Here is a 25,239-nt window from a genome sequence, read left to right on the forward strand (position 1 = left end):
AAAACAGAAAAATGTAAAATTGCAGTTGCATTAATTTTAAAAATGCACAGAGAAATACATTTTTCTTTACAGTAAAAAAAAAGATAAAATCCAGAACATAAGATATAAAACACGATAAAATAATTTAAATAAGTATTACAAATATCATCAGTTAAGAAAAAGCTATAACACTATAAACGCCATAAACTTTTTATTTCTTTGATTTTTTTACTATTATTAATTCACTTTTTTAAACTGAGTTAAAAAGGTCCTTTGCTGCTGATTAGAGCTGCAAAAATTAGTTGAGAAATCAAGAAGTCATCTTTGTATTTTTTTCGACAGACAAAACAAGATAATTAAAGGCATCACTTTCATTCTTTAATAATAAACCAAGAAAATAATCTGTAGATTAACAGAAAATCAAATTAATCCTTTTTGTGATTTGATAGTTTTATACTTTGACATACTTTTTTTAGAGCAATGCTTGTGACGTGCATATAATTTTTCCCAAGTTCAAACTACCCCTGAATCATCGTTTCTCTGATCTAATCGATGCCAGGATGAAAGTGACGTCTCTGTGAATCTAAATCGAGTCCTGAATCCATCAGATCTGGTTAAGACGGAGGGTGAATCATCTTTGAGTCATCACAGTGTGATGAGAACATCAGAGCCGAGGAACATTTTCAAAGAGCCATAATCTAACAGGAGCTATGAGCTCGGAATATAAAAACTGGACAGCAGGCCTCCAAGGACCAGTTCTCACCTTCCCCGTTGATGCCTCTCTTCTCTCCTGGACAGTCTCTGGGGACGAGCAGCTCGCAGCGCCGGTGGCAGTTAAACCTGCAGTCTGACCATGAAACAGATAGAAAGTGTGTGAAAAATATAAAATAACAGAGCCAGAACTTTGTAGAGTCATTCAAAGTTTCTATTAAAGTTCTTTTTTTATTTCAGGCTGAGCTCTTAACCCTCCTGTTATGTTGTGTTATGGTATGTTATGTTATGTTATGTTATTGCATATTATGCAATAACCAAAGGCATTTTTAATTTAAAACATTATTAAAAACCTATTTATTCTCCTAGCCGTTCAGTCCCAGCTAGGCAAGAATCCTTGGCTTTTTAAAAAAAACATTATTCTTTTAATTCTTTTTTTTTTTTACTCTAACTCTGTTTTTAAATTGAGATTTTATTACTATTTTATTGTTTTATTGGTTAAGTATTTTTTTTTTTCTTTTTATTCTTTTATTTTTTTTTTTTTTTACTCTAACTCTGTTTTTAAATTGCGTTTTATTACTATTTTATTGTTTTATTGTTTAAGTATTATTTTTTATTTCTTTTTATTCTTTTATTTCTTTTTTTTTTACTCTAACTCTGTTTTTAAATTGAGATTTTATTACTATTTTATTGTTTTATTGTTTAAGTATTATTTTTTTTTCTTTTTATTCTTTTATTTCTTTTTTTTTACTCTAACTCTGTTTTTAAATTGCGTTTTATTACTATTTTATTGTTTTATTGTTTAAGTATTATTTATTTTTAAAAATGTAAACATATATTTATTGTTTTCCAACACTTAAAACATCAAGAACATATGGCAGTAACGAAAATAATATTTAAAACATTAATAATACTAGACAGGACTAAAATAAATGAATGGTTAAATAAATGTAGATAGCAAAAAAAAAAAAAAAAAAACAATACAAATAAATAAATACAATTTAAAAAATAAATAAAAATAAAATAAAATAAAATAAATAAATAATATTATTAGTGTAGGTTACAGTGTACATTCCCAACAACAAATCAAATTTTTAATTTTCTTATTCTCCCACTGCCTCCCTAGCTCCACTCCTCAACAGTTCCAGAAATATTTTCCAAATGTTATAAAATTCAGAAGCCCTCTTTCTAACAATATAGGTCAGTTTCTCAAGAGCCAAACTCGATGTTAAGTTATTTAACCAGTATGGTTATGTTCTTCCAACATAATGCCATACAGTGTTTGGCCTGTAATAAACAAAGGTCTACCATTTTTCTTTCGTTACAAGATAAAGTACAGTCATCTGGAAAATAAAAATACATAACTTAGGGCAAAAAGGTACAGGGGCAGTTGTGATCTGAGAGATGTACTTTAAAACTGAACTTGAATCTCTTCACATTTCCATAAGTTATATGGAAATGTGAAGAGATATTATTAATTTTATTATTTTTTATTATATTATATTATTATTATTTTACTGTTTTCATTGGTTTTATTTATTATTATATTTGTGTTATTTTTATTGTATTTTAATAACTGTACAGCACTTTCGTCAACTGAGGTTGTTTTTAAATGTGCTCCATAAATAAACTTTGACTTGACTTGACTTCATTACCTAAAGGTCCAGTCCAGAAACTAAAAAATCCTGATAAACATTGTTTATATTTCATTAATAACTCCATTACTAACCATTTTCAGTGCAATGATGTTCTATATGTCTCACAGATCAGGTTCAGTGAGGATAATTCACTAGTTTTTCATTAAAAAGCTGTGTTTATCTTTTTTTTTTTTTAATGCACATTGAAAATACCTACATATAAAATACAATGGTTTTCCATGACATTGAATTTTTTATTTATTTATTTATTTTACATTTTAATTTTTTTTAAATTAGGAGTATTAGGGCCACATTTAGAAAAAAAATAATAATTACGAGATTAAAGTAGTAAATATTGAACTAGAAAATTTCCTCTGGGGAAATTCTGAAAGGGCCACGGGGGCTACTGCCGGTGTGTGTACACTATGATGAGATTCTTCAGAGATTTCAAACTACGCCCTTTAACCTCAAAATGTGTGTGTGTGTGTGTGTGTGTGTGTGAGTCTATTTGTGTGTGTGTCTAATTAAAATCACATAAAGTTACCTGTGTGTGTGTGTGTGTGTGTGTCTGTGTGTGTGTGTGTGTGTGTGTGTGTGTGTGTGCGTGCATGTGTGCGTGTGTGTTTGAAGCATGTGTATGCATGTGTGAGTAGTGTGCGCGTTTACGCGCATGTGTGTGTGTGTATCTGTAACTGTAATCACATCAAAGATCAAAGGCAATCAGATCAAAGCAATCAACAGAATTAACTGGCATCTGACAGTGACAGCAGCCAGAGGTGAACAGAGGTCCAGAGGTGGACTGGAATTTCTGGCCTCGAACAGAAAGCATTTTTGGCAAAACCATAATACCTATCATTGATCCGACTTCACTTTGAGCGTCCTGAGTTCTTCCTGAACGTCTACATATGTTTTTTTTTAAGAAAAATTAAAACCTCTCCCTTCTTTTAGAAATCTCCCTGCGTTTTTAATATGGGAGCCAATGAGGCTGTTGGTGGTGTTGATGGCGCATCTGTGCGTCGTACGCCCAAACTATAACTCTGACAGCTTTACCAGAGGATTGTGAGTGAGAAGACAAATTTTCCTACGTTTCTATGTATAAATTATTTCTGTAGAGTGGAATTTGCGGCCTGGAGCGCAGTTTTAAAATTTGCTGTATGGGACCAGTGCTCGGTGCGATTGCCCCGAGGCCCTAATTATTAAGAGATTAACATCAAATATTTAATATATATAACACAATGGTTTTACATGACATTGATTTTTTAATTTTTTGTATTTACATTTTTAAGTTTTATGAAATTATACTTTTACCTATTTTTTTCTTTTTTTAAATTTTGAAAATAACCAATTTGACCCGCAACATAAGACGAGGGTTAAACACACACAGGAATTTAAGGAAAATTAGCAAAAATTCAATTAACTCAACAAATGTGCCTCGGCCTCTTTGGGCCCGATTTATGTCTCTGATCCTGTGATCCACAAATGTCTCATCAAAGTCAATTTGATGCCGGAACAGAGCATCTAAAAACAGCCACAGCGGAGGAACATGTCGTAATATGAATCATCGCTGCAAGAAGAAGGCTGCATATAAAACATTTATCTTTTGAAAAGCTGGAGAAAACAAGGTCAGGAGGGTTCAAACTCCATCATGGAAACACTTTTTAGGCCACAAATGTTCAACTCAAAGTCCAACCTTTTTATTAGATTCTTTAAAAGCCTCCAAACTATCAATGATCAGGAGACGGAGAAGACAGTATTCTCTTTCCAAGCTGTAGACACACAGATATGGCTGGGCGACATGGCAAAAATAATGATCACGATATATTCTTTCATATCGTCTGATCTCGATTATTATCACAATTTTTTTATTTTGTTTTTAAACTGCCAGTTTTAAAGCATCTGTACTGAAAACCAAAGAAAACAAATATTAGTTCAATGCTGTTAATGTTTTGTCAACTCGTTTTTTGAAATAATTCCATTCATTAATAGCTTGTTTCTCTGTATGTTTTCATATGTCCCACACTTTTGAACACACCAAAGCCGCTCCGACCTTATTGAATGCACCATACCTGTGTATGAAGTGCCGTGCTGTGAATAGTTTTCTCTCGATACAGTGGCGGATAGATTGTTATTTCATTTGCTCTTTCCCAACATTCACCTGTTCCTCCCTGGTTTATTGCTCCAAGTCATGGCTGACATCTATTTCACTGCCCTCAGCTCTGCTTTTAGCTCCATGTTCAGTCTTTCTGATCACTTCTCCGGCAACTTAAGCCTGGGTATACCCATACTGCCTTGCACGCTCAATTTCATTTCGAACTGCGAAAGGGTCTGATTCTTAGCCCTGTTTTAGGGATCCAATCACAGACGTCACAAGACGATGACGTGTACTATATCTGAACTCGCCAGTGGGATTGAAACGTAAAAATACATCGTTTCGTAGAAAGAAACTGTAAAAACAGGCATTATTGTTGAAATCTGAATGTATTATAGGTTACATGAGTAAGTTTCCTTTAGAAAAAGTAACCAAAATGAAGCTTGAAATTGTGATATTTCTGTCAAAATCACTTTACTCTACATGTTTCATTTAAAATGTCACCAAAAATAAACCGTTTGTAATAACTAGTTCCTGTTAAAAACATTAAATTCTGTTCCTCATGAACACTGTGAAGCCATGATTGATTGATTTGAGACAAATGGTCACGTGACAAATATTCACTGAAAATCCATTTACACAGAGCTGAGAGGAGAGGACAGGAGAGGCTGTAAAAATGCAAATAGTTCAATATGTATAAAATGTGGAGACTCAATTTCTCAAGTGTTGAAATGACTAACCCTAACCCTTTCAAGATTATTTTATGAAAGGATCCAAAAACTGTAACCAAACGTACCAAAGTTATGCTCCGTATAGGACAAAAGGTTCTCAAACAAAAAATGCAAAAATTAAATGGTGATGCCAGAAGTAAAATTAAAACCAGTTGTAGTTGGTAGAGCACTATCTGAGGCCTGCAGCCCTCTCACCTGAGCACTGCAGCCCCTGTCTGAAGAGCCCTTTGAGCAGCCGGTGGCAGTGCTGACACACGGTGGGTTTGGTGTAGCTGTGGATGTGGAAGGTGTGAGGGACCTGGGCCCTGCTCGCATCCCCGTACCCGATTCCCAGCCAGACCGGGGCCTCTGCCCAGGATGGGGGCCTGGAGGAGGGCTTGGACATGCTGATCTGGTAGCGGACAGAGAGAAAGAAAGAATCTTATTTCATGGAAAAAATAGACCAAGAGTTAAGAGTTTAAATTAAGAGTATAAATTAAGAGCTGATATTTAGCCATTTTCCATGGTTTTCTTGATACTGATTTTGGTTATTGTCAAGAAAACCATGGAAAATGTTAAATATCAGCTCTTAAATTAAACTCTTATGAAATATTTTTGTTATCATTATATTTGTCCAAACAAATGTACCTTTAGTTGTACCAGGCATTAAAAGTAACCAGAAATTGAAGAAATCAAGGGTGGTCTAACATTTTTTTTTCCATGACTGTATATAATAGCAGATTCATTTTTAGACTGGTAAACCTGTCTGGGTTTACCAGTCTAAAAATGGGTTTCTTCTTATCGATCCTCACCTCCTCCAGACTGCCTCCTGCCTGGTTGGACAGGGAGTGTGTGCGGGGTCGTCGGGGGGGGAACAGGGAGAGGCTGGTGCTGACCTGACGCCGTGCTCGGCTGCAGTCGTTGGGCAGCTGGAAAGCACAACGTTTGTGGAAGTCTAATCCACAACCTGCACACAGGGAGAGACACTTGGGAGTTCTGCTCGACAGTTTCTCACTGTGAAAACATCTTAATACTGACACTACTGAGGTGTAGGATGAGGACAGCGAGAGGCTTTACCGTCACATTTTAGTCCCTGTCGAACGAGGCCCCACAGCATCTCTCCACAGTGGTGGCAGAAAGTGGGAGTCCGGTATGAATAGACCACCAGGGTGTGTGGACGGATCCTCATCTCTGTCACTGACGCTGATTCTGAGTCAGATTCAAATAAAGAGATGACGTACAGTCACTGCTGCTGGGAAACATTATGATGAGCTGTAACTGGAATCAAAACCTACCCTCAATATATTTTACATTATTTGACAAAGCTGCATTATACATGTACTGCAACTCTCCAGGAGGAGTGGAATTATAGGTGCATTTTTAATAAATTAGATTATTTTATTATGTAAATAAAAATATAAATAGGGGGGGAAATGGGTGAATGTATCCTTACTGATTGAACATGTATTGTATCTTGTTAACCCAATAAAGATATATATATATATATATATATATATATATATATATATATATATATATATATATATATATAATTATTATTATTATTATTATTATTATTATTATTATTATATATTTATTTATTCCTTAATTTGTAATTTTTATTTTTATTTTGCTTATAACAACTTTTATTATTATTATTATTATTTTAAAAAAATCTTATTTTTTCAATTTTTTTATGTATTATCATTATTATTATTATTTATTATTAATAATAATAATAATAATAAATAATAATTAATCAATTTAATTATTTATTAAAAATGTAAACCTTCATGCATGCTCATATTTTTTAAATAAATTATTTATTCATTTATTTTAAATATATTTTTTATTTGGCTTTTAACAACTTTGATTATTATTATTTAAAAAAATAAAATATTAAAATTAAATTTTCCTTTTATGTAAGGTGTCTTTGAGTATCTAGAAAAGCGCTATACTATAAATTAAATGTATTATTATTATTATTATTGTGATCATTAATAATAACTAGAAAATTTCTAAAGAAATTTCGATTGTGTGCTTGCCTCTGGCCCTTGATTCTGGTTGATTAAATCAGCAGTTAAACAGGGACTCTGTTCACAGACACCTCATACAAGTTTCTAGGACAAATGGTTCATTAGTTAGTAAAATGGGGCGTGGCTAAGGAAAACTCTATGCCGAGTAATCTGACACTTTATACAAGTTTCTAGGACAGTTTATTAGTTCTGAAAGGGGGCGTGGCTAATCAAAAAGGGCGGGAATTTATTAAATATTGTTATGTAGAACTGGTCAGTGATGAACCATCATCATGCATGACAAGTTTGAGGCAGATTGGACAATGTATGGTCAAGTTATAAGGTCTCATGCTTTTTGAAAAAACGCCGTGTCTGTTGAGTTAGAGCAGTATGGCGTTATATTTGAGTCAGAAGTCGCGCGAGCGATAACACATCTGCACGCGCATTTATTTCGTGTCAGGCGCGCAGATTTCAACAGCCGCGCGCACTTGTTCGATCTTCGCGCAAATATTCAGCAACTGAGTGAAGCAGATTCTCCCATAGACATATATACATGTATATATGTCTATGGATTCTCCCCCGTGCTCGCTCGGGGTGGAGCTCTGCTCGGCGCAGAGCGAGGACTTTTGACACATTGGGGGCGGGGCCAAGGCTGACCCCAGGCCTCTTATGATTGGTCATTTTCCAGCCCTCCACGTGGGTGCCTTTTCAGTTTACTGCTGACAGCTGGTAGCGGCGGCATCATCTAAAGAACAACAACGGTTGTTTCATGACGTTCACGACCACAACTCTACGCTTCATCACTGATAATAAAAAGGTTAAAAAAATGCTGTTTCTTGTTTCTAAATGATCATACAGTAGTTAAAGTGTTAGATCCATGGGTTTGCCGTGACACCGAGCAGAGACCTGCAGTCCAGCGGTGCAGGCTGTCTCTTTGAAGCAGAGGATGGCGGTCGTCTTGATTTATGTCAGTCTTCTCAGACAGCCCACAAACATTGGAAGACTTTCTGATCAGAGACTGGAGCGGTGGTCCGGAGAGAGGAGGAGGGTGTGGAGCCGGAGCTCGTCTGGGGGGCGGAGCTCGGCAGCACCTGGCGTCGGTGTGTCCTGAGTCTGAATCTGCTGTCAGGAGGCTGACCTGGACCATACCATGCGTGGTGAAGCATGTGTAACAAATGTTCGCACATTTGGAGTACTGTGCCGGGAAGAGGACGTGCTGTCCCTGAAGGATGACCGAGCTGAAGGAGGTCCGAGCTGAAGGAGGTCCGAGCTGAGACACCGGAGCGTCCTGTCAACAGCAGGTAACTAGGTCAAGCTAACTAACGTCAGTAATCGCCGGTGGTTTAACGTAAAATATAATAAAAAAAAAGCTATAGTGGGACAGGAATATGATGGAGGAGATGCGAACAATGTTTCCATTTTCAGTAGTTATCAGACGAAAACGTTTTAGTTTATGTCGCTCCATGCTAACGGTAATAGCTAATTACTAGCTAACATTAGCGTTAGCTAACAATGACATCAAATGGCCGGCTAGGTTAAAAGAACACGTTTTCTTGTGGAGGAAAGAGTGATTTCCCCCTGGTATATCATGGATTTGAGTATACTTATGATGATTTATGAATGTTGCATGAAATTGATTGGCATTCTGAGGGATGTTGAACATAATGATATTAATGTCACATTCTTTTAGAAGCCAGGGTATTATTCTTTTGGGACTATCAAAAGTATCAATATGCAGTTACTTCTAACATCTATGGACAATCATGCACCTTACTATATTAGCGATAACCACCTGACTTCACTTATGTACAGTGTATAACATATTAACATCATTGTGCACTGTATACAGCACATAGTGTAGCATAGTTATGGTAATATCCCTATATCCAATTATTTTTCAAAACATTTTCCATTTGCATCAAGTACTGTATAATGTTTTATTAATGGTTTGTATTCTGCTCTTCACTTTGTTTGTTTTTTTACTAAGTGATGTAAAAGTTGCTAGTAATAGTTATAGAAACTGATTATGATAGAATCTCAAATACAAAAGCTGGACGAGGCTCAAATACTGAAAATTCGCCATGTTGATTAATATAATATACTTGGTATACTGGCGCTACTATTGGTTCATGTTGTTGAGCTGTCAGAGTCAGAGCCAATCAGAGGCAGGATAGGGCGGGTCTTAACGGAACACGGGTTCAAGGGTCAAAGGAACCCACGTGACCCAAGGTCAGCCTCAAGTGTTTTTCTTTTTTTAGCTAGCGACTGTCAATACTTCTGTTAAGTAAAATATTTTTCCAAAAGTAAATGATTGTGCATTGTTTTGGTTCGTGTTGGCGAAGCTTTTTTTATTTTTAAAATCTGCCACTACACATGGAGACGCATTTGAAGGCCAAGTAAAGAAATAGCGCATGCTAAACTGCACGCATCACAAGAATATAGCCTGCAAGATGTGGTGAGGGAGGTCGCGGAATGTAGGATAACCTGACTGACTGACGTGAAGAACGTGGAGTCACGGTAAGAAATGATAAGTAAAAATAATAATTTCTTTAGAGGTTTGCATCAGCTGTGATGAGCTCCTCTGGCCAAGGAATTAAATGATGTTGATGTGGAATTATTTGGGTTTTAAGATAGGTGCTTTTTTTAATATTATTGTGGTTACTTTTTCATTTTGACAGTCATTTCAGACCAATCCTGAGCTGCAGATATGTTCATGTTTAGGCTCAGAGTGGTGAGGGTATTTATGAGGGCTGCTGTTTGAGGTGAAAGGTGTGTTTAATAAGAGGCTCTCAGAGGGACAGAGTCGGACAGCTGCGTTTCAATTATTGTGTTTGTGTATACGGTTTGTTTTGGAGTATGGACATAGATCATGACTTAATACCTGCTGACTTAACTTGACCTGTCTCACTGCCTGTCTGTCTCTGCGGTGGATTGATGCCGCTGGACTGTACTGAGTGTTGTGCTCTCAGTAGAGCTCCGGTTATAACGGCGGTGAAATTAAAAACACTCCAGCGTCTGTAGTTAGCATTTTTTCGGAGGAAGATTTCATAGAGCAGAGTCCCTGGATTCGTCTCCAGTCATTAATGAGATGTTGATTCTCTTCCGGTTATATCACTTGATTACGCGTGAATTCGCGAGATTCACTGATACACTGATTCACTCTGTTGGAAGAGCATTTAATTGTTCTGCCTCTCACTTAGAGATTGGATAATCTTCCACGGCACACCTGATGATTTCTTACGGCACACTTGTGTGCCGCGGAACAGCTGTTGGGAATCACAGGATTGGAGCACAGTTATGGGGCGAATCTGATTGGCTGCTTGTGTTTACATCAAGCCAGCTTTGATGTAAATCCGACAGGATTTACATCAAGTCCCGACAGGATTTACATCAAATGATTTTTATAAATGGTCCGTCGAGGCAGAATATCTTCTTTGATGTAAATCCTGTCGGATTTACATCAAAGTTGGCTGGACTCGGCCTCTCTGGCTTTTCGTCTGAGGTAAGAAGACATACTACTAGCATACTACCGTTACAATTGTGCCTTATAATGTTAGCATTTTCATATTTGAACTTTTAAACTACTATCGAAAATTTTGTGAAATGTAGTTGCAAGTTATTTGAGTTTCATTTGGACGATGTTTGTCATTTTATTTTGCTAATTTATTCGCGGCTACTGGTCTTAGGTCTGAGCTAGCGCTCTCTAGCGAGCTAGCTTTAGCATCATGTCGAAGCAATTTATACATGGTCCGTCGAGGCAGAATATCTTCACAGTTACTCCATGTTACAGTTACCATGATGCTAACAGTTGTCATAACAGTAGATGTGTCTGTTGTTAGCAAACACTATTGATTCTAAGAGTGCATTGCATGGTTTGACTGATTTGATGCTGCTGACAGACTAGCCTATAATGCATTGTGAGTTGATAATCTAGGCCACAACAGTTTCATTGCTGTGTTTTGTCTTGTGTCTATCTGGGAAGGTGTCATTATGCTAACAATAATATAATAATGCTAAAAAATTGCTAGCTTGTGCTATTTTCCTTGATTAATGTTGTCTAAATGCCATTTTTAATGTAGGGTTTGTGTACAATGTTGGCCTGACTAATTTTTGTTTCACTGTGATATGTAGCTAATTGTATGTGGATTTTGATGGTAGCTTGTTGATAATGTAGTCCTGTTTTTTGTGAGGATGTTTTGGTATTCTTATGTAATAAGGTGTAATAGTATTTGGTACTGGTTCACATGGTCTCAGCGACAGAGTCACCGGTTCACATGGTCTCTCAGCGACACAGTCGCCGGTTCGCATGGTCTCGGTGGCAGTCGCCGGTTCGCATGGTCTCAGTAGCAGTCGCAGGTTCGCATGGTCTCAGTGGCAGTCGCCGGTTCGCATGGTCTTAGCGGCAGAGTTACTGGTTCGCATGGTCTCAGCGACAAAGTTACTGGTTCACATGGTCTCAGCGGCAGAGTTACTGGTTCACATGGTCTCAGCGACAGAGTCACCGGTTCACATGGTCTCTCAGCGACACAGTCGCCGGTTCGCATGGTCTCGGTGGCAGTCGCCGGTTCGCATGGTCTCAGTAGCAGTCGCAGTTTCTCATGGTCTCAGTAGCAGTCGCAGGTTCTCATGGTCTCAGTGGCAGGTTCGCATGGTCTTAGCGGCAGAGTTACTGGTTTGCATGTTCTCAGGGGCAGAGTTACCGGTTCACATGGTCTCAGCGACAAAGTTACTGCTTCACATGGTCTCAGCGGCAGAGTTACTGGTTCACATGGTCTCAGCGACAGAGTCACCGGTTCACATGGTCTCTCAGCGACACAGTCGCCGGTTCGCATGGTCTCGGTGGCAGTCGTCGGTTCACATGGTCTCAGTAGCAGTCGCCGGTTCGCATGGTCTCAGTGGCAGTCGCCGGTTCGCATGGTCTTAGCAGGAGAGTTACTGGTTTGCATGGTCTCAGAGGCAGAGTTACTGGTTCACATGGTCTCAGCGACAAAGTTACTGGTTCACATGGTCTCAGCGGCAGAGTTACTGGTTCACATGGTCTCAGCGACAGAGTCACCGGTTCACATGGTCTCTCAGCGACACAGTCGCCGGTTCGCATGGTCTCGGTGGCAGTCGCCGGTTCGCATGGTCTCAGTAGCAGTCGCAGGTTCGCATGGTCTCAGTGGCAGTCGCTGGTTCGCATGGTCTTAGCGGCAGAGTTACTGGTTCGCATGGTCTAAGAGGCAGAGTTACTGGTTCACATGGTCTCAGCGACAAAGTTACTGGTTCACATGGTCTCAGCGGCAGAGTTACTGGTTCACATGGTCTCAGCGACAGAGTCACCGGTTCACATGGTCTCTCAGCGACACAGTCGCCGGTTCGCATGGTCTCGGTGGCAGTTGCCGGTTCGCATGGTCTCAGTAGCAGTCGCAGGTTCGCATGGTCTCAGTGGCAGTCGCCGGTTCGCATGGTCTTAGCGGCAGAGTTACTGGTTCGCATGGTCTAAGAGGCAGAGTTACTGGTTCACATGGTCTCAGCGACAAAGTTACTGGTTCACATGGTCTCAGCGGCAGAGTTACTGGTTCACATGGTCTCAGCGACAGAGTCACCGGTTCACATGGTCTCTAAGCGACACAGTCACCGGTTCACATGGTCTCTAAGCGACACAGTCGCCGGTTCGCATGGTCTCGGTGGCAGTCGCCGGTTCGCATGGTCTCAGTAGCAGTCGCAGGTTCGCATGGTCTCAGTGGCAGTCGCCGGTTCGCATGGTCTTAGCGGCAGAGTTACTGGTTCGCATGGTCTAAGAGGCAGAGTTACTGGTTCACATGGTCTCAGCGACAAAGTTACTGGTTCACATGGTCTCAGCGGCAGAGTTACTGGTTCACATGGTCTCAGCGACAGAGTCACCGGTTCACATGGTCTCTCAGCGACACAGTCGCCGGTTCGCATGGTCTCGGTGGCAGTCGCCGGTTCGCATGGTCTCAGTAGCAGTCGCAGTTTCTCATGGTCTCAGTAGCAGTCGCAGGTTCTCATGGTCTCAGTAGCAGTCGCAGGTTCTCATGGTCTCAGTGGCAGTTTCGCATGGTCTTAGCGGCAGAGTTACTGGTTTGCATGTTCTCAGGGGCAGAGTTACCGGTTCACATGGTCTCAGCGACAACGTTACTGCTTCACATGGTCTCAGCGGCAGAGTTACTGGTTCACATGGTCTCAGCGACAGAGTCACCGGTTCACATGGTCTCTCAGCGACACAGTCGACGGTTCGCATGGTCTCGGTGGCAGTCGCCGGTTCGCATGGTCTCAGTAGCAGTCGCAGGTTCGCATGGTCTCGGTGGCAGTCGTCGGTTCGCATGGTCTCAGTAGCAGTCGCAGTTTCTCATGGTCTCAGTAGCAGTCGCAGGTTCTCATGGTCTCAGTGGCAGGTTCGCATGGTCTTAGCGGCAGAGTTACTGGTTTGCATGTTCTCAGGGGCAGAGTTACTGGTTCACATGGTCTCAGCGACAAAGTTACTGGTTCACATGGTCTCAGCGGCAGAGTTACTGGTTCACATGGTCTCAGCCACAGAGTCACCGGTTCACATGGTCTCTCAGCGACACAGTCGCCGGTTCGCATGGTCTCGGTGGCAGTCGCCGGTTCGCATGGTCTCAGTAGCAGTCGCAGTTTCTCATGGTCTCAGTAGCAGTCGCAGGTTCTCATGGTCTCAGTAGCAGTCGCAGGTTCTCATGGTCTCAGTGGCAGTTTCGCATGGTCTTAGCGGCAGAGTTACTGGTTTGCATGTTCTCAGGGGCAGAGTTACCGGTTCACATGGTCTCAGCGACAAAGTCACTGCTTCACATGGTCTCAGCGGCAGAGTTACTGGTTCACATGGTCTCAGCGACAGAGTCACCGGTTCACATGGTCTCTCAGCGACACAGTCGCCGGTTCGCATGGTCTCGGTGGCAGTCGCCGGTTCGCATGGATTCAGTAGCAGTCGCAGGTTCGCATGGTCTCAGTGGCAGTCACCGGTTCGCATGGTCTTAGCGGCAGAGTTACTGGTTCACATGGTCTCAGCGACAGAGTCACCGGTTCACATGGTCTCTCAGCGACACAGTCGCCGGTTCGCATGGTCTCGGTGGCAGTCGTCGGTTCACATGGTCTCAGTAGCAGTCGCCGGTTCGCATGGTCTTAGCAGGAGAGTTACTGGTTTGCATGGTCTCAGAGGCAGAGTTACTGGTTCACATGGTCTCAGCGACAAAGTTACTGGTTCACATGGTCTCAGCGGCAGAGTTACTGGTTCACATGGTCTCTCAGCGACACAGTCGCCGGTTCGCATGGTCTCGGTGGCAGTCGCCGGTTCGCATGGTCTCAGTAGCAGTCGCAGGTTCGCATGGTCTCAGTGGCAGTCGCTGGTTCGCATGGTCTTAGCGGCAGAGTTACTGGTTCGCATGGTCTAAGAGGCAGAGTTACTGGTTCACATGGTCTCAGCGACAAAGTTACTGGTTCACATGGTCTCAGCGGCAGAGTTACTGGTTCACATGGTCTCAGCGACAGAGTCACCGGTTCACATGGTCTCTCAGCGACACAGTCGCCGGTTCGCATGGTCTCGGTGGCAGTCGCCGGTTCGCATGGTCTCAGTAGCAGTAGCAGTTTCTCATGGTCTCAGTAGCAGTCGCAGGTTCTCATGGTCTCAGTGGCAGGTTCGCATGGTCTTAGCGGCAGAGTTACTGGTTTGCATGTTCTCAGGGGCAGAGTTACCGGTTCACATGGTCTCAGCGACAAAGTTATTGCTTCACATGGTCTCAGCGGCAGAGTTACTGGTTCACATGGTCTCAGCGACAGAGTCACCGGTTCACATGGTCTCTCAGCGACACAGTCGCCGGTTCGCATGGTCTCGGTGGCAGTTGCCGGTTCGCATGGTCTCAGTAGCAGTCGCAGTTTCTCATGGTCTCAGTAGCAGTCGCAGGTTCTCATGGTCTCAGTGGCAGGTTCGCATGGTCTTAGCGGCAGAGTTACTGGTTTGCATGTTCTCAGGGGCAGAGTTACTGGTTCACATGGTCTCAGCGACAAAGTTACTGCTTCACATGGTCTCAGCGGCAGAGTTACTGGTTCACATGGTCTCAGCGACAGAGTCACCGGTTCACATGGTCTCTCAGCGACACAGTCGCCGGTTCGCATGGTCTCGGTGGCAGTCGCCGGTTCGCATGGTCTCAGTAGCAGTCGCAGTTTCTCATGGTCTCAGTAGCAGTCGCAGGTTCTCATGGTCTCAGTAGCAGTCGCAGGTTCTCATGGTCTCAGTGGCAGTTTCGCATGGTCTTAGCGGCAGAGTTACTGGTTTGCATGTTCTCAGGGGCAGAGTTACCGGTTCACATCGTCTCAGCGACAAAGTCACTGCTTCACATGGTCTCAGCGGCAGAGTTACTGGTTCACATGGTCTCAGCGACAGAGTCACCGGTTCACATGGTCTCTCAGCGACACAGTCGCCGGTTCGCATGGTCTCGGTGGCAGTCGCCGGTTCGCATGGTCTCAGTAGCAGTCGCAGGTTCGCATGGTCTCAGTGGCAGTCGCCGGTTCGCATGGTCTTAGCGGCAGAGTTACTGGTTCACATGGTCTCAGCGACAGAGTCACCGGTTCACATGGTCTCTCAGCGACACAGTCGCCGGTTCGCATGGTCTCGGTGGCAGTCGTCGGTTCACATGGTCTCAGTAGCAGTCGCCGGTTCGCATGGTCTTAGCAGGAGAGTTACTGGTTTGCATGGTCTCAGAGGCAGAGTTACTGGTTCACATGGTCTCAGCGACAAAGTTACTGGTTCACATGGTCTCAGCGACAGAGTCACCGGTTCACATGGTCTCTCAGCGACACAGTCGCCGGTTCGCATGGTCTCGGTGGCAGTCGCCGGTTCGCATGGTCTCAGTAGCAGTCGCAGGTTCGCATGGTCTCAGTGGCAGTCGCTGGTTTGCATGGTCTTAGCGGCAGAGTTACTGGTTCGCATGGTCTAAGAGGCAGAGTTACTGGTTCACATGGTCTCAGCGACAAAGTTACTGGTTCACATGGTCTCAGCGGCAGAGTTACTGGTTCACATGGTCTCAGCGACAGAGTCACCGGTTCACATGGTCTCTCAGCGACACAGTCGCCGGTTCGCATGGTCTCGGTGGCAGTCGTCGGTTCACATGGTCTCAGTAGCAGTCGCCGGTTCGCATGGTCTTAGCAGGAGAGTTACTGGTTTGCATGGTCTCAGAGGCAGAGTTACTGGTTCACATGGTCTCAGCGACAAAGTTACTGGTTCACATGGTCTCAGCGACAAAGTTACTGGTTCACATGGTCTCAGCGGCAGAGTTACTGGTTCACATGGTCTCAGCGACAGAGTCACCGGTTCACATGGTCTCTCAGCGACACAGTCGCCGGTTCGCATGGTCTCGGTGGCAGTCGCCGGTTCGCATGGTCTCAGTAGCAGTCGCAGGTTCGCATGGTCTCAGTGGCAGTCGCTGGTTCGCATGGTCTTAGCGGCAGAGTTACTGGTTCGCATGGTCTAAGAGGCAGAGTTACTGGTTCACATGGTCTCAGCGACAAAGTTACTGGTTCACATGGTCTCAGCGGCAGAGTTACTGGTTCACATGGTCTCAGCGACAGAGTCACTGGTTCACATGGTCTCTCAGCGACACAGTCGCCGGTTCGCATGGTCTCGGTGGCAGTCGCCGGTTCGCATGGTCTCAGTAGCAGTCGCAGTTTCTCATGGTCTCAGTAGCAGTCGCAGGTTCTCATGGTCTCAGTGGCAGGTTCGCATGGTCTTAGCGGCAGAGTTACTGGTTTGCATGTTCTCAGGGGCAGAGTTACCGGTTCACATGGTCTCAGCGACAAAGTTATTGCTTCACATGGTCTCAGCGGCAGAGTTACTGGTTCACATGGTCTCAGCGACAGAGTCACCGGTTCACATGGTCTCTCAGCGACACAGTCGCCGGTTCGCATGGTCTCGGTGGCAGTTGCCGGTTCGCATGGTCTCAGTAGCAGTCGCAGTTTCTCATGGTCTCAGTAGCAGTCGCAGGTTCGCATGGTCTCAGTGGCAGGTTCGCATGGTCTTAGCGGCAGAGTTACTGGTTTGCATGTTCTCAGGGGCAGAGTTACTGGTTCACATGGTCTCAGCGACAAAGTTACTGCTTCACATGGTCTCAGCGGCAGAGTTACTGGTTCACATGGTCTCAGCGACAGAGTCGCCGGTTCACATGGTCTCTCAGCGACACAGTCGCCGGTTCGCATGGTCTCGGTGGCAGTCGCCGGTTCGCATGGTCTCAGTAGCAGTCGCAGTTTCTCATGGTCTCAGTAGCAGTCGCAGGTTCTCATGGTCTCAGTAGCAGTCGCAGGTTCTCATGGTCTCAGTGGCAGTTTCGCATGGTCTTAGCGGCAGAGTTACTGGTTTGCATGTTCTCAGGGGCAGAGTTACCGGTTCACATGGTCTCAGCGACAAAGTCACTGCTTCACATGGTCTCAGCGGCAGAGTTACTGGTTCACATGGTCTCAGCGACAGAGTCACCGGTTCACATGGTCTCGGTGGCAGTCGCCGGTTCGCATGGTCTCAGTAGCAGTCGCAGGTTCGCATGGTCTCAGTGGCAGTCGCAGGTTCGCATGGTCTCAGTGGCAGTCGCCGGTTCGCATGGTCTTAGCGGCAGAGTTACTGGTTCACATGGTCTCAGCGACAGAGTCACCGGTTCACATGGTCTCTCAGCGACACAGTCGCCGGTTCGCATGGTCTCGGTGGCAGTCGTCGGTTCACATGGTCTCAGTAGCAGTCGCCGGTTCGCATGGTCTTAGCAGGAGAGTTACTGGTTTGCATGGTCTCAGAGGCAGAGTTACTGGTTCACATGGTCTCAGTAGCAGTCGCCGGTTCGCATGGTCTTAGCAGGAGAGTTACTGGTTCACATGGTCTCAGCGACAGAGTCACCGGTTCACATGGTCTCTCAGCGACACAGTCGCCGGTTCGCATGGTCTCGGTGGCAGTCGCCGGTTCGCATGGTCTCAGTAGCAGTCGCAGGTTCGCATGGTCTCAGTGGCAGTCGCTGGTTCGCATGGTCTTAGCGGCAGACTTACTGGTTCGCATGGTCTAAGAGGCAGAGTTACTGGTTCACATGGTCTCAGCGACAAAGTTACTGGTTCACATGGTCTCAGCGGCAGAGTTACTGGTTCACATGGTCTCAGCGACAGAGTCACCGGTTCACATGGTCTCTCAGCGACACAGTCGCCGGTTCGCATGGTCTCGGTGGCAGTCGCCGGTTCGCATGGTCTCAGTAGCAGTCGCAGGTTCGCATGGTCTCAGTGGCAGTCGCTGGTTCGCATGGTCTTAGCGGCAGAGTTACTGGTTCGCATGGTCTAAGAGGCAGAGTTACTGGTTCACATGGTCTCAGCGACAAAGTTACTGGTTCACATGGTCTCAGCGGCAGAGTTACTGGTTCACATGGTCTCAGCGACAGAGTCACTGGTTCACATGGTCTCTCAGCGACACAGTCGCCGGTTCGCATGGTCTCGGTGGCAGTCGCCGGTTCGCATGGTCTCAGTAGCAGTCGCAGTTTCTCATGGTCTCAGTAGCAGTCGCAGGTTCTCATGGTCTCAGTGGCAGGTTCGCATGGTCTTAGCGGCAGAGTTACTGGTTTGCATGTTCTCAGGGGCAGAGTTACCGGTTCACATGGTCTCAGCGACAAAGTTATTGCTTCACATGGTCTCAGCGGCAGAGTTACTGGTTCACATGGTCTCAGCGACAGAGTCACCGGTTCACATGGTCTCTCAGCGACACAGTCGCCGGTTCGCATGGTCTCGGTGGCAGTTGCCGGTTCGCATGGTCTCAGTAGCAGTCGCAGTTTCTCATGGTCTCAGTAGCAGTCGCAGGTTCTCATGGTCTCAGTGGCAGGTTCGCATGGTCTTAGCGGCAGAGTTACTGGTTTGCATGTTCTCAGGGGCAGAGTTACTGGTTCACATGGTCTCAGCGACAAAGTTACTGCTTCACATGGTCTCAGCGGCAGAGTTACTGGTTCACATGGTCTCAGCGACAGAGTCACCGGTTCACATGGTCTCTCAGCGACACAGTCGCCGGTTCGCATGGTCTCGGTGGCAGTCGCCGGTTCGCATGGTCTCAGTAGCAGTCGCAGTTTCTCATGGTCTCAGTAGCAGTCGCAGGTTCTCATGGTCTCAGTAGCAGTCGCAGGTTCTCATGGTCTCAGTGGCAGTTTCGCATGGTCTTAGCGGCAGAGTTACTGGTTTGCATGTTCTCAGGGGCAGAGTTACCGGTTCACATGGTCTCAGCGACAAAGTCACTGCTTCACATGGTCTCAGCGGCAGAGTTACTGGTTCACATGGTCTCAGCGACAGAGTCACCGGTTCACATGGTCTCGGTGGCAGTCGCCGGTTCGCATGGTCTCAGTAGCAGTCGCAGGTTCGCATGGTCTCAGTGGCAGTCGCAGGTTCGCATGGTCTCAGTGGCAGTCGCCGGTTCGCATGGTCTTAGCGGCAGAGTTACTGGTTCACATGGTCTCAGCGACAGAGTCACCGGTTCACATGGTCTCTCAGCGACACAGTCGCCGGTTCGCATGGTCTCGGTGGCAGTCGTCGGTTCACATGGTCTCAGTAGCAGTCGCCGGTTCGCATGGTCTCAGTGGCAGTCGCCGGTTCGCATGGTCTTAGCAGGAGAGTTACTGGTTTGCATGGTCTCAGAGGCAGAGTTACTGGTTCACATGGTCTCAGCGACAAAGTTACTGGTTCACATGGTCTCAGCGGCAGAGTTACTGGTTCACATGGTCTCAGCGACAGAGTCACCGGTTCACATGGTCTCTCAGCGACACAGTCGCCGGTTCGCATGGTCTCGGTGGCAGTCGCCGGTTCGCATGGTCTCAGTAGCAGTCGCAGGTTCGCATGGTCTCAGTGGCAGTCGCTGGTTCGCATGGTCTTAGCGGCAGAGTTACTGGTTCGCATGGTCTCAGCGACAAAGTTACTGGTTCACATGGTCTCAGCGGCAGAGTTACTGGTTCACATGGTCTCAGCGACAGAGTCACCGGTTCACATGGTCTCTCAGCGACACAGTCGCCGGTTCGCATGGTCTCGGTGGCAGTCGCCGGTTCGCATGGTCTCAGTAGCAGTCGCAGTTTCTCATGGTCTCAGTAGCAGTCGCAGGTTCTCATGGTCTCAGTGGCAGGTTCGCATGGTCTTAGCGGCAGAGTTACTGGTTTGCATGTTCTCAGGGGCAGAGTTACCGGTTCACATGGTCTCAGCGACAAAGTTACTGCTTCACATGGTCTCAGCAGCAGAGTTACTGGTTCACATGGTCTCAGCGACAGAGTCACCGGTTCACATGGTCTCTCAGCGTCACAGTCGCCGGTTCGCATGGTCTCGGTGGCAGAGTTACTGGTTCGCATGGTCTAAGAGGCAGAGTTACTGGTTCACATGGTCTCAGCGACAAAGTTACTGGTTCACATGGTCTCAGCGGCAGAGTTACTGGTTCACATGGTCTCAGCGGCAGAGTCACCGGTTCACATGGTCTCTCAGCGACACAGTCGCCGGTTCGCATGGTCTTAGCGGCAGAGTTACTGGTTCGCATGGTCTAAGAGGCAGAGTTACTGGTTCACATGGTCTCAGCGACAAAGTTACTGGTTCACATGGTCTCAGCGTAGGGCTGCACGATAAATCGTTAAAAAATCGCGATCTCGATTCGCACATACACGTGATCTAATTTCCACACACGTCGATTCTGAAGCTTTTTATATCTGGAGCTGCATCAGAAACAAATGCTCCTATTATCCCCCGGATTTTTTCAAGCGCCCCCAAACGCAGCACTGCTGCTGCCTCCTCCCTCAACCAATGGTAAAGCATGTTTACGTTAACACGTGATTCAGTGGAGGAAGCCCGCCTGCAGTTGAGTGTTTTGGAAAGAGTGAGCTAAAGCGGAGGAAAGTCACCGGTAATGAGGGTTGAATGGATGGCGAAGAAAACCCAAGCTGTAGTGGCGAGAGTCACCCACCGTCCCGAACCGACCTCGTGCCCAAAAAAGGTTCACATTCGGCGGTGTGGAAGTTTTTCGGATTTCAGCCAGACGATGACAAACAGTGTGAGGTGCATTGTAGCGTGTGTTTTGCCCTCGTTGCGGCGCCGCAAGGCAACACTACAAATCTCTACAATCACCTTAAACGTCACCACAAAGTACAGCATGATGAAGCCGTACAAGGCAAGAAACAAACACAGACGTCAATAACCGGAACCTTGTACAATGCAACGGCATACCCACCAAACTCCAGTAGACATAAGGAGATCACAGCAGCTATCACATATCACCTAGCCAAAGATATGGCCCCAATAAACACTGTACAACATGACGGATTTCGGAAGATGATAAACACTCTGGACAAACGGTACTCAATGCCCTCCCGCAACTACTTTTCAAACGTTGCGCTCCCCGACATGTACAACAAGCAGCGGGCCGTGGTCGAGGCAGAATTGCGGGAAATGGATCATTTTTCCGCTACGTCTGATTTATGGTCCAGTCGGACCATGGAGCCGTATTTGAGCCTGACGGTTCATTTTATAGCGCCTGATTTCACCATCAAAAGCCGGTGCTTACAGACAGCTTTTTTCCCTGAAGATCATACAGGCGAGGCCCTGGCACAGGGATTACAGGATGCCCTCTCATCTTGGAGTCTGAAGGAGGATAAACTGACCTGCATTACAACTGACAACGGACAAAACATAGTAAAGGCCATCTCCCTCAATGACTGGACCAGGCTGCAATGTTTTGGCCATAGACTCCATCTGGCAATAGGTGAGCTCCTTTATAAATTAATAATAATAATAATAATATACAAAATATAATAATAATAATAATAATAATAATACATATATTATTTTAAAAAATAAATAAAATTAATATAATAATAATAATAATAATAAATAATTCAAAAAAGGCTAATAATATTTGATGATGTGTTTTTTTTCCTGTAGAGAACGCAATGAAAGATTCGAGAGTTGAGCGTGCAGTAGGTCTCTGCAAAAAGATTGTGGGTTCCTTCAGTCACAGCTGGAAACGGAGGAGAGACCTTGCCGAGGTCCAGAAGGAACTCAAACTACCTGAGCAGAAACTGAAAACGGAGTGCCCAACAAGATGGGGGTCGAGGCAAGCAATGGTCCAGAGGATACTTCAACAGCTTCCAGCCATTTCACATGTACTGTCCCGTGATCGGAAGACTAGACACTTGATTCCCACGTGGCAAGATATTGAAGTCCTTGAAGCAATCAACAGTGCCCTCAGCCCACTGTCAGACTTCACCGATGCTCTCTCTGGAGAACAATATGTGAGCATCTCCTCTGTGAAACCAGTTCTCCACCTTTTTGAAACCTCTGTTTTGGCTGTGCAAGAAGATGACACAGATTTCACAAAATCACTCAAGACAAACATCCTGGGATACCTGCGGGAGAAGTACAGAGATCCGAAAACTCAGGATCTACTCGACATAGCCACCACTCTCGATCCGAGATTCAAAATGAATTACATCAGTGAGGAGAATAAAGCCACAGTTAAAGTGAGACTGACAGATGAGATGACTGGCATATCTCCAGCTATGGTAAGTCATGTACAACTGTAATTGTATACTTTAACTGTTGTGATATTACATTGGTTACTATTAATGTTTTAATCATTTTTACAGCAGAGCTCCCCATCGACTGTCTCCCCTGCACCCCCCATGAAGAAGGGCCGAAAGACTCTTGGAAGTTTCTTTAAAGCAGCAAAAGCCAGTGAGGAGTCTGACGACCTAAAACAAGCAGTGTCCTCAGAGCTTGCATCATATCTTCTGACAAGCAACATCGACAGTGAAGATGACCCCTTAATCTGGTGGGGGCAAAATAAGGGTCAATATCCACGACTGTCTGTGCTAGCAAGGAAATACCTGTGTATTCCTGCGACAAGCTCACCTTCTGAACGGCTGTTCAGTACAGGTGGGAACATTGTGACATGTCAACGTTCGTCACTGAAGCCTCAACATGTTGACAGACTTGTGTTTCTGGCCAAGAATCTTTAAGCCAATTCTGAAGTGCTATGTTCAGGGCCATACACTCTACGTTCTAAGGAGATCAGATTGTTTGATGTGCATATGATGATAGGTCGAAGTTGTTATCACCTGCATGTCTCAATTTTTTATTTTGTTAAAGTAATTTATCTTACTAACTTTATACTGCTATGCCCTTGCTAAAGCACTGTTTTTTTGTTTTGTCAAAGTTCATCAGTGCAATAAACATTTTGTGAAAAAAAATCGTGCCAGAGAATCGTGATCTCAATTCTAAGCAGAAAAATCGTGATTCACATTTTTTCCAGAATCGTGCAGCCCTATCTCAGCGGCAGAGTTACTGGTTCACATGGTCTCAGCGACAGAGTCACCGGTTCACATGGTCTCTCAGCGACACAGTCACCGGTTCGCCTGGTCTCAGTAGCAGTCGCAGGTTCGCATGGTCTCAGTGGCAGCCGCCGGTTCGCATGGTCTTAGCGGCAGAGTTACTGGTTCGCATGGTCTAAGAGGCAGAGTTACTGGTTCACATGGTCTCAGCGACAAAGTTACTGGTTCACATGGTCTCAGCGGCAGAGTTACTGGTTCACATGGTCTCAGCGACAGAGTCACCGGTTCACATGGTCTCTCAGCGACACAGTCGCCGGTTCGCATGGTCTCGGTGGCAGTCGCTGGTTCGCATGGTCTCAGTAGCAGTCGCAGGTTCTCATGGTCTCAGTGGCAGGTTCGCATGGTCTTAGCGGCAGAGTTACTGGTTTGCATGTTCTCAGGGGCAGAGTTACCGGTTCACATGGTCTCAGCGACAAAGTTACTGCTTCACATGGTCTCAGCGGCAGAGTTACTGGTTCACATGGTCTCAGCGACAGAGTCACCGGTTCACATGGTCTCTCAGCGTCACAGTCGCCGGTTCGCATGGTCTCGGTGGCAGAGTTACTGGTTCGCATGGTCTAAGAGGCAGAGTTACTGGTTCACATGGTCTCAGCGACAAAGTTACTGGTTCACATGGTCTCAGCGGCAGAGTTACTGGTTCACATGGTCTCAGCGGCAGAGTCACCGGTTCACATGGTCTCTCAGCGACACAGTCGCCGGTTCGCATGGTCTTAGCGGCAGAGTTACTGGTTCGCATGGTCTAAGAGGCAGAGTTACTGGTTCACATGGTCTCAGCGACAAAGTGACTGGTTCACATGGTCTCAGCGGCAGAGTTACTGGTTCACATGGTCTCAGCGACAGAGTCACCGGTTCACATGGTCTCTCAGCGACACAGTCGCCGGTTCGCATGGTCTCGGTGGCAGTCGCCGGTTCGCCTGGTCTCAGTAGCAGTCGCAGGTTCGCATGGTCTCAGTGGCAGTCGCCGGTTCGCATGGTCTTAGCGGCAGAGTTACTGGTTCGCATGGTCTAAGAGGCAGAGTTACTGGTTCACATGGTCTCAGCGACAAAGTTACTGGTTCACATGGTCTCAGCGGCAGAGTTACTGGTTCACATGGTCTCAGCGACAGAGTCACCGGTTCACATGGTCTCTCAGCGACACAGTCGCCGGTTCGCATGGTCTCGGTGGCAGTCGCTGGTTCGCATGGTCTCAGTAGCAGTCGCAGGTTCGCATGGTCTCAGTGGCAGTCACCGGTTCGCATGGTCTTAGCGGCAGAGTAACTGGTTCGCATGGTCTAAGAGGCAGAGTTACTGGTTCACATGGTCTCAGCGACAAAGTTACTGGTTCACATGGTCTCAGCGGCAGAGTTACTGGTTCACATGGTCTCAGCGACAGAGTCACCGGTTCACATGGTCTCTCAGCGACACAGTCGCCGGTTCGCATGGTCTCGGTGGCAGTTGCCGGTTCGCATGGTCTCAGTAGCAGTCGCAGGTTCGCATGGTCTCAGTGGCAGTCGCCGGTTCGCATGGTCTTAGCGGCAGAGTTACTGGTTCGCATGGTCTAAGAGGCAGAGTTACTGGTTCACATGGTCTCAGCGACAAAGTTACTGGTTCACATGGTCTCAGCGGCAGAGTTACTGGTTCACATGGTCTCAGCGACAGAGTCACCGGTTCACATGGTCTCTCAGCGACACAGTCGCCGGTTCGCATGGTCTCGGTGGCAGTCGCCGGTTCGCATGGTCTCAGTAGCAG

General features: G+C 45.5%; 1 protein-coding gene across 1 annotated transcript in view; it reads right to left on the minus strand.

Moving 5' to 3' along the window:
* The window catches only part of prkd4 (protein kinase D4), a 50,144-nt gene that overhangs the window by 13,665 nt on the left and 11,240 nt on the right, over positions 1-25,239 (minus strand). The window contains exons 4-7 of the mRNA XM_059354883.1: positions 6,204-6,335; positions 5,939-6,093; positions 5,343-5,538; positions 743-826 (exon numbers count right to left, since the gene is read on the minus strand). Coding sequence (XP_059210866.1) covers positions 743-826; positions 5,343-5,538; positions 5,939-6,093; positions 6,204-6,335 — 567 coding nt within the window. The remainder of the gene's footprint in view (positions 1-742; positions 827-5,342; positions 5,539-5,938; positions 6,094-6,203; positions 6,336-25,239) is intronic.

This window comes from Centropristis striata, chromosome 17, assembly GCF_030273125.1.
Source record: "Centropristis striata isolate RG_2023a ecotype Rhode Island chromosome 17, C.striata_1.0, whole genome shotgun sequence".
Classification (NCBI taxonomy): Eukaryota; Metazoa; Chordata; class Actinopteri; order Perciformes; family Serranidae; genus Centropristis; species Centropristis striata.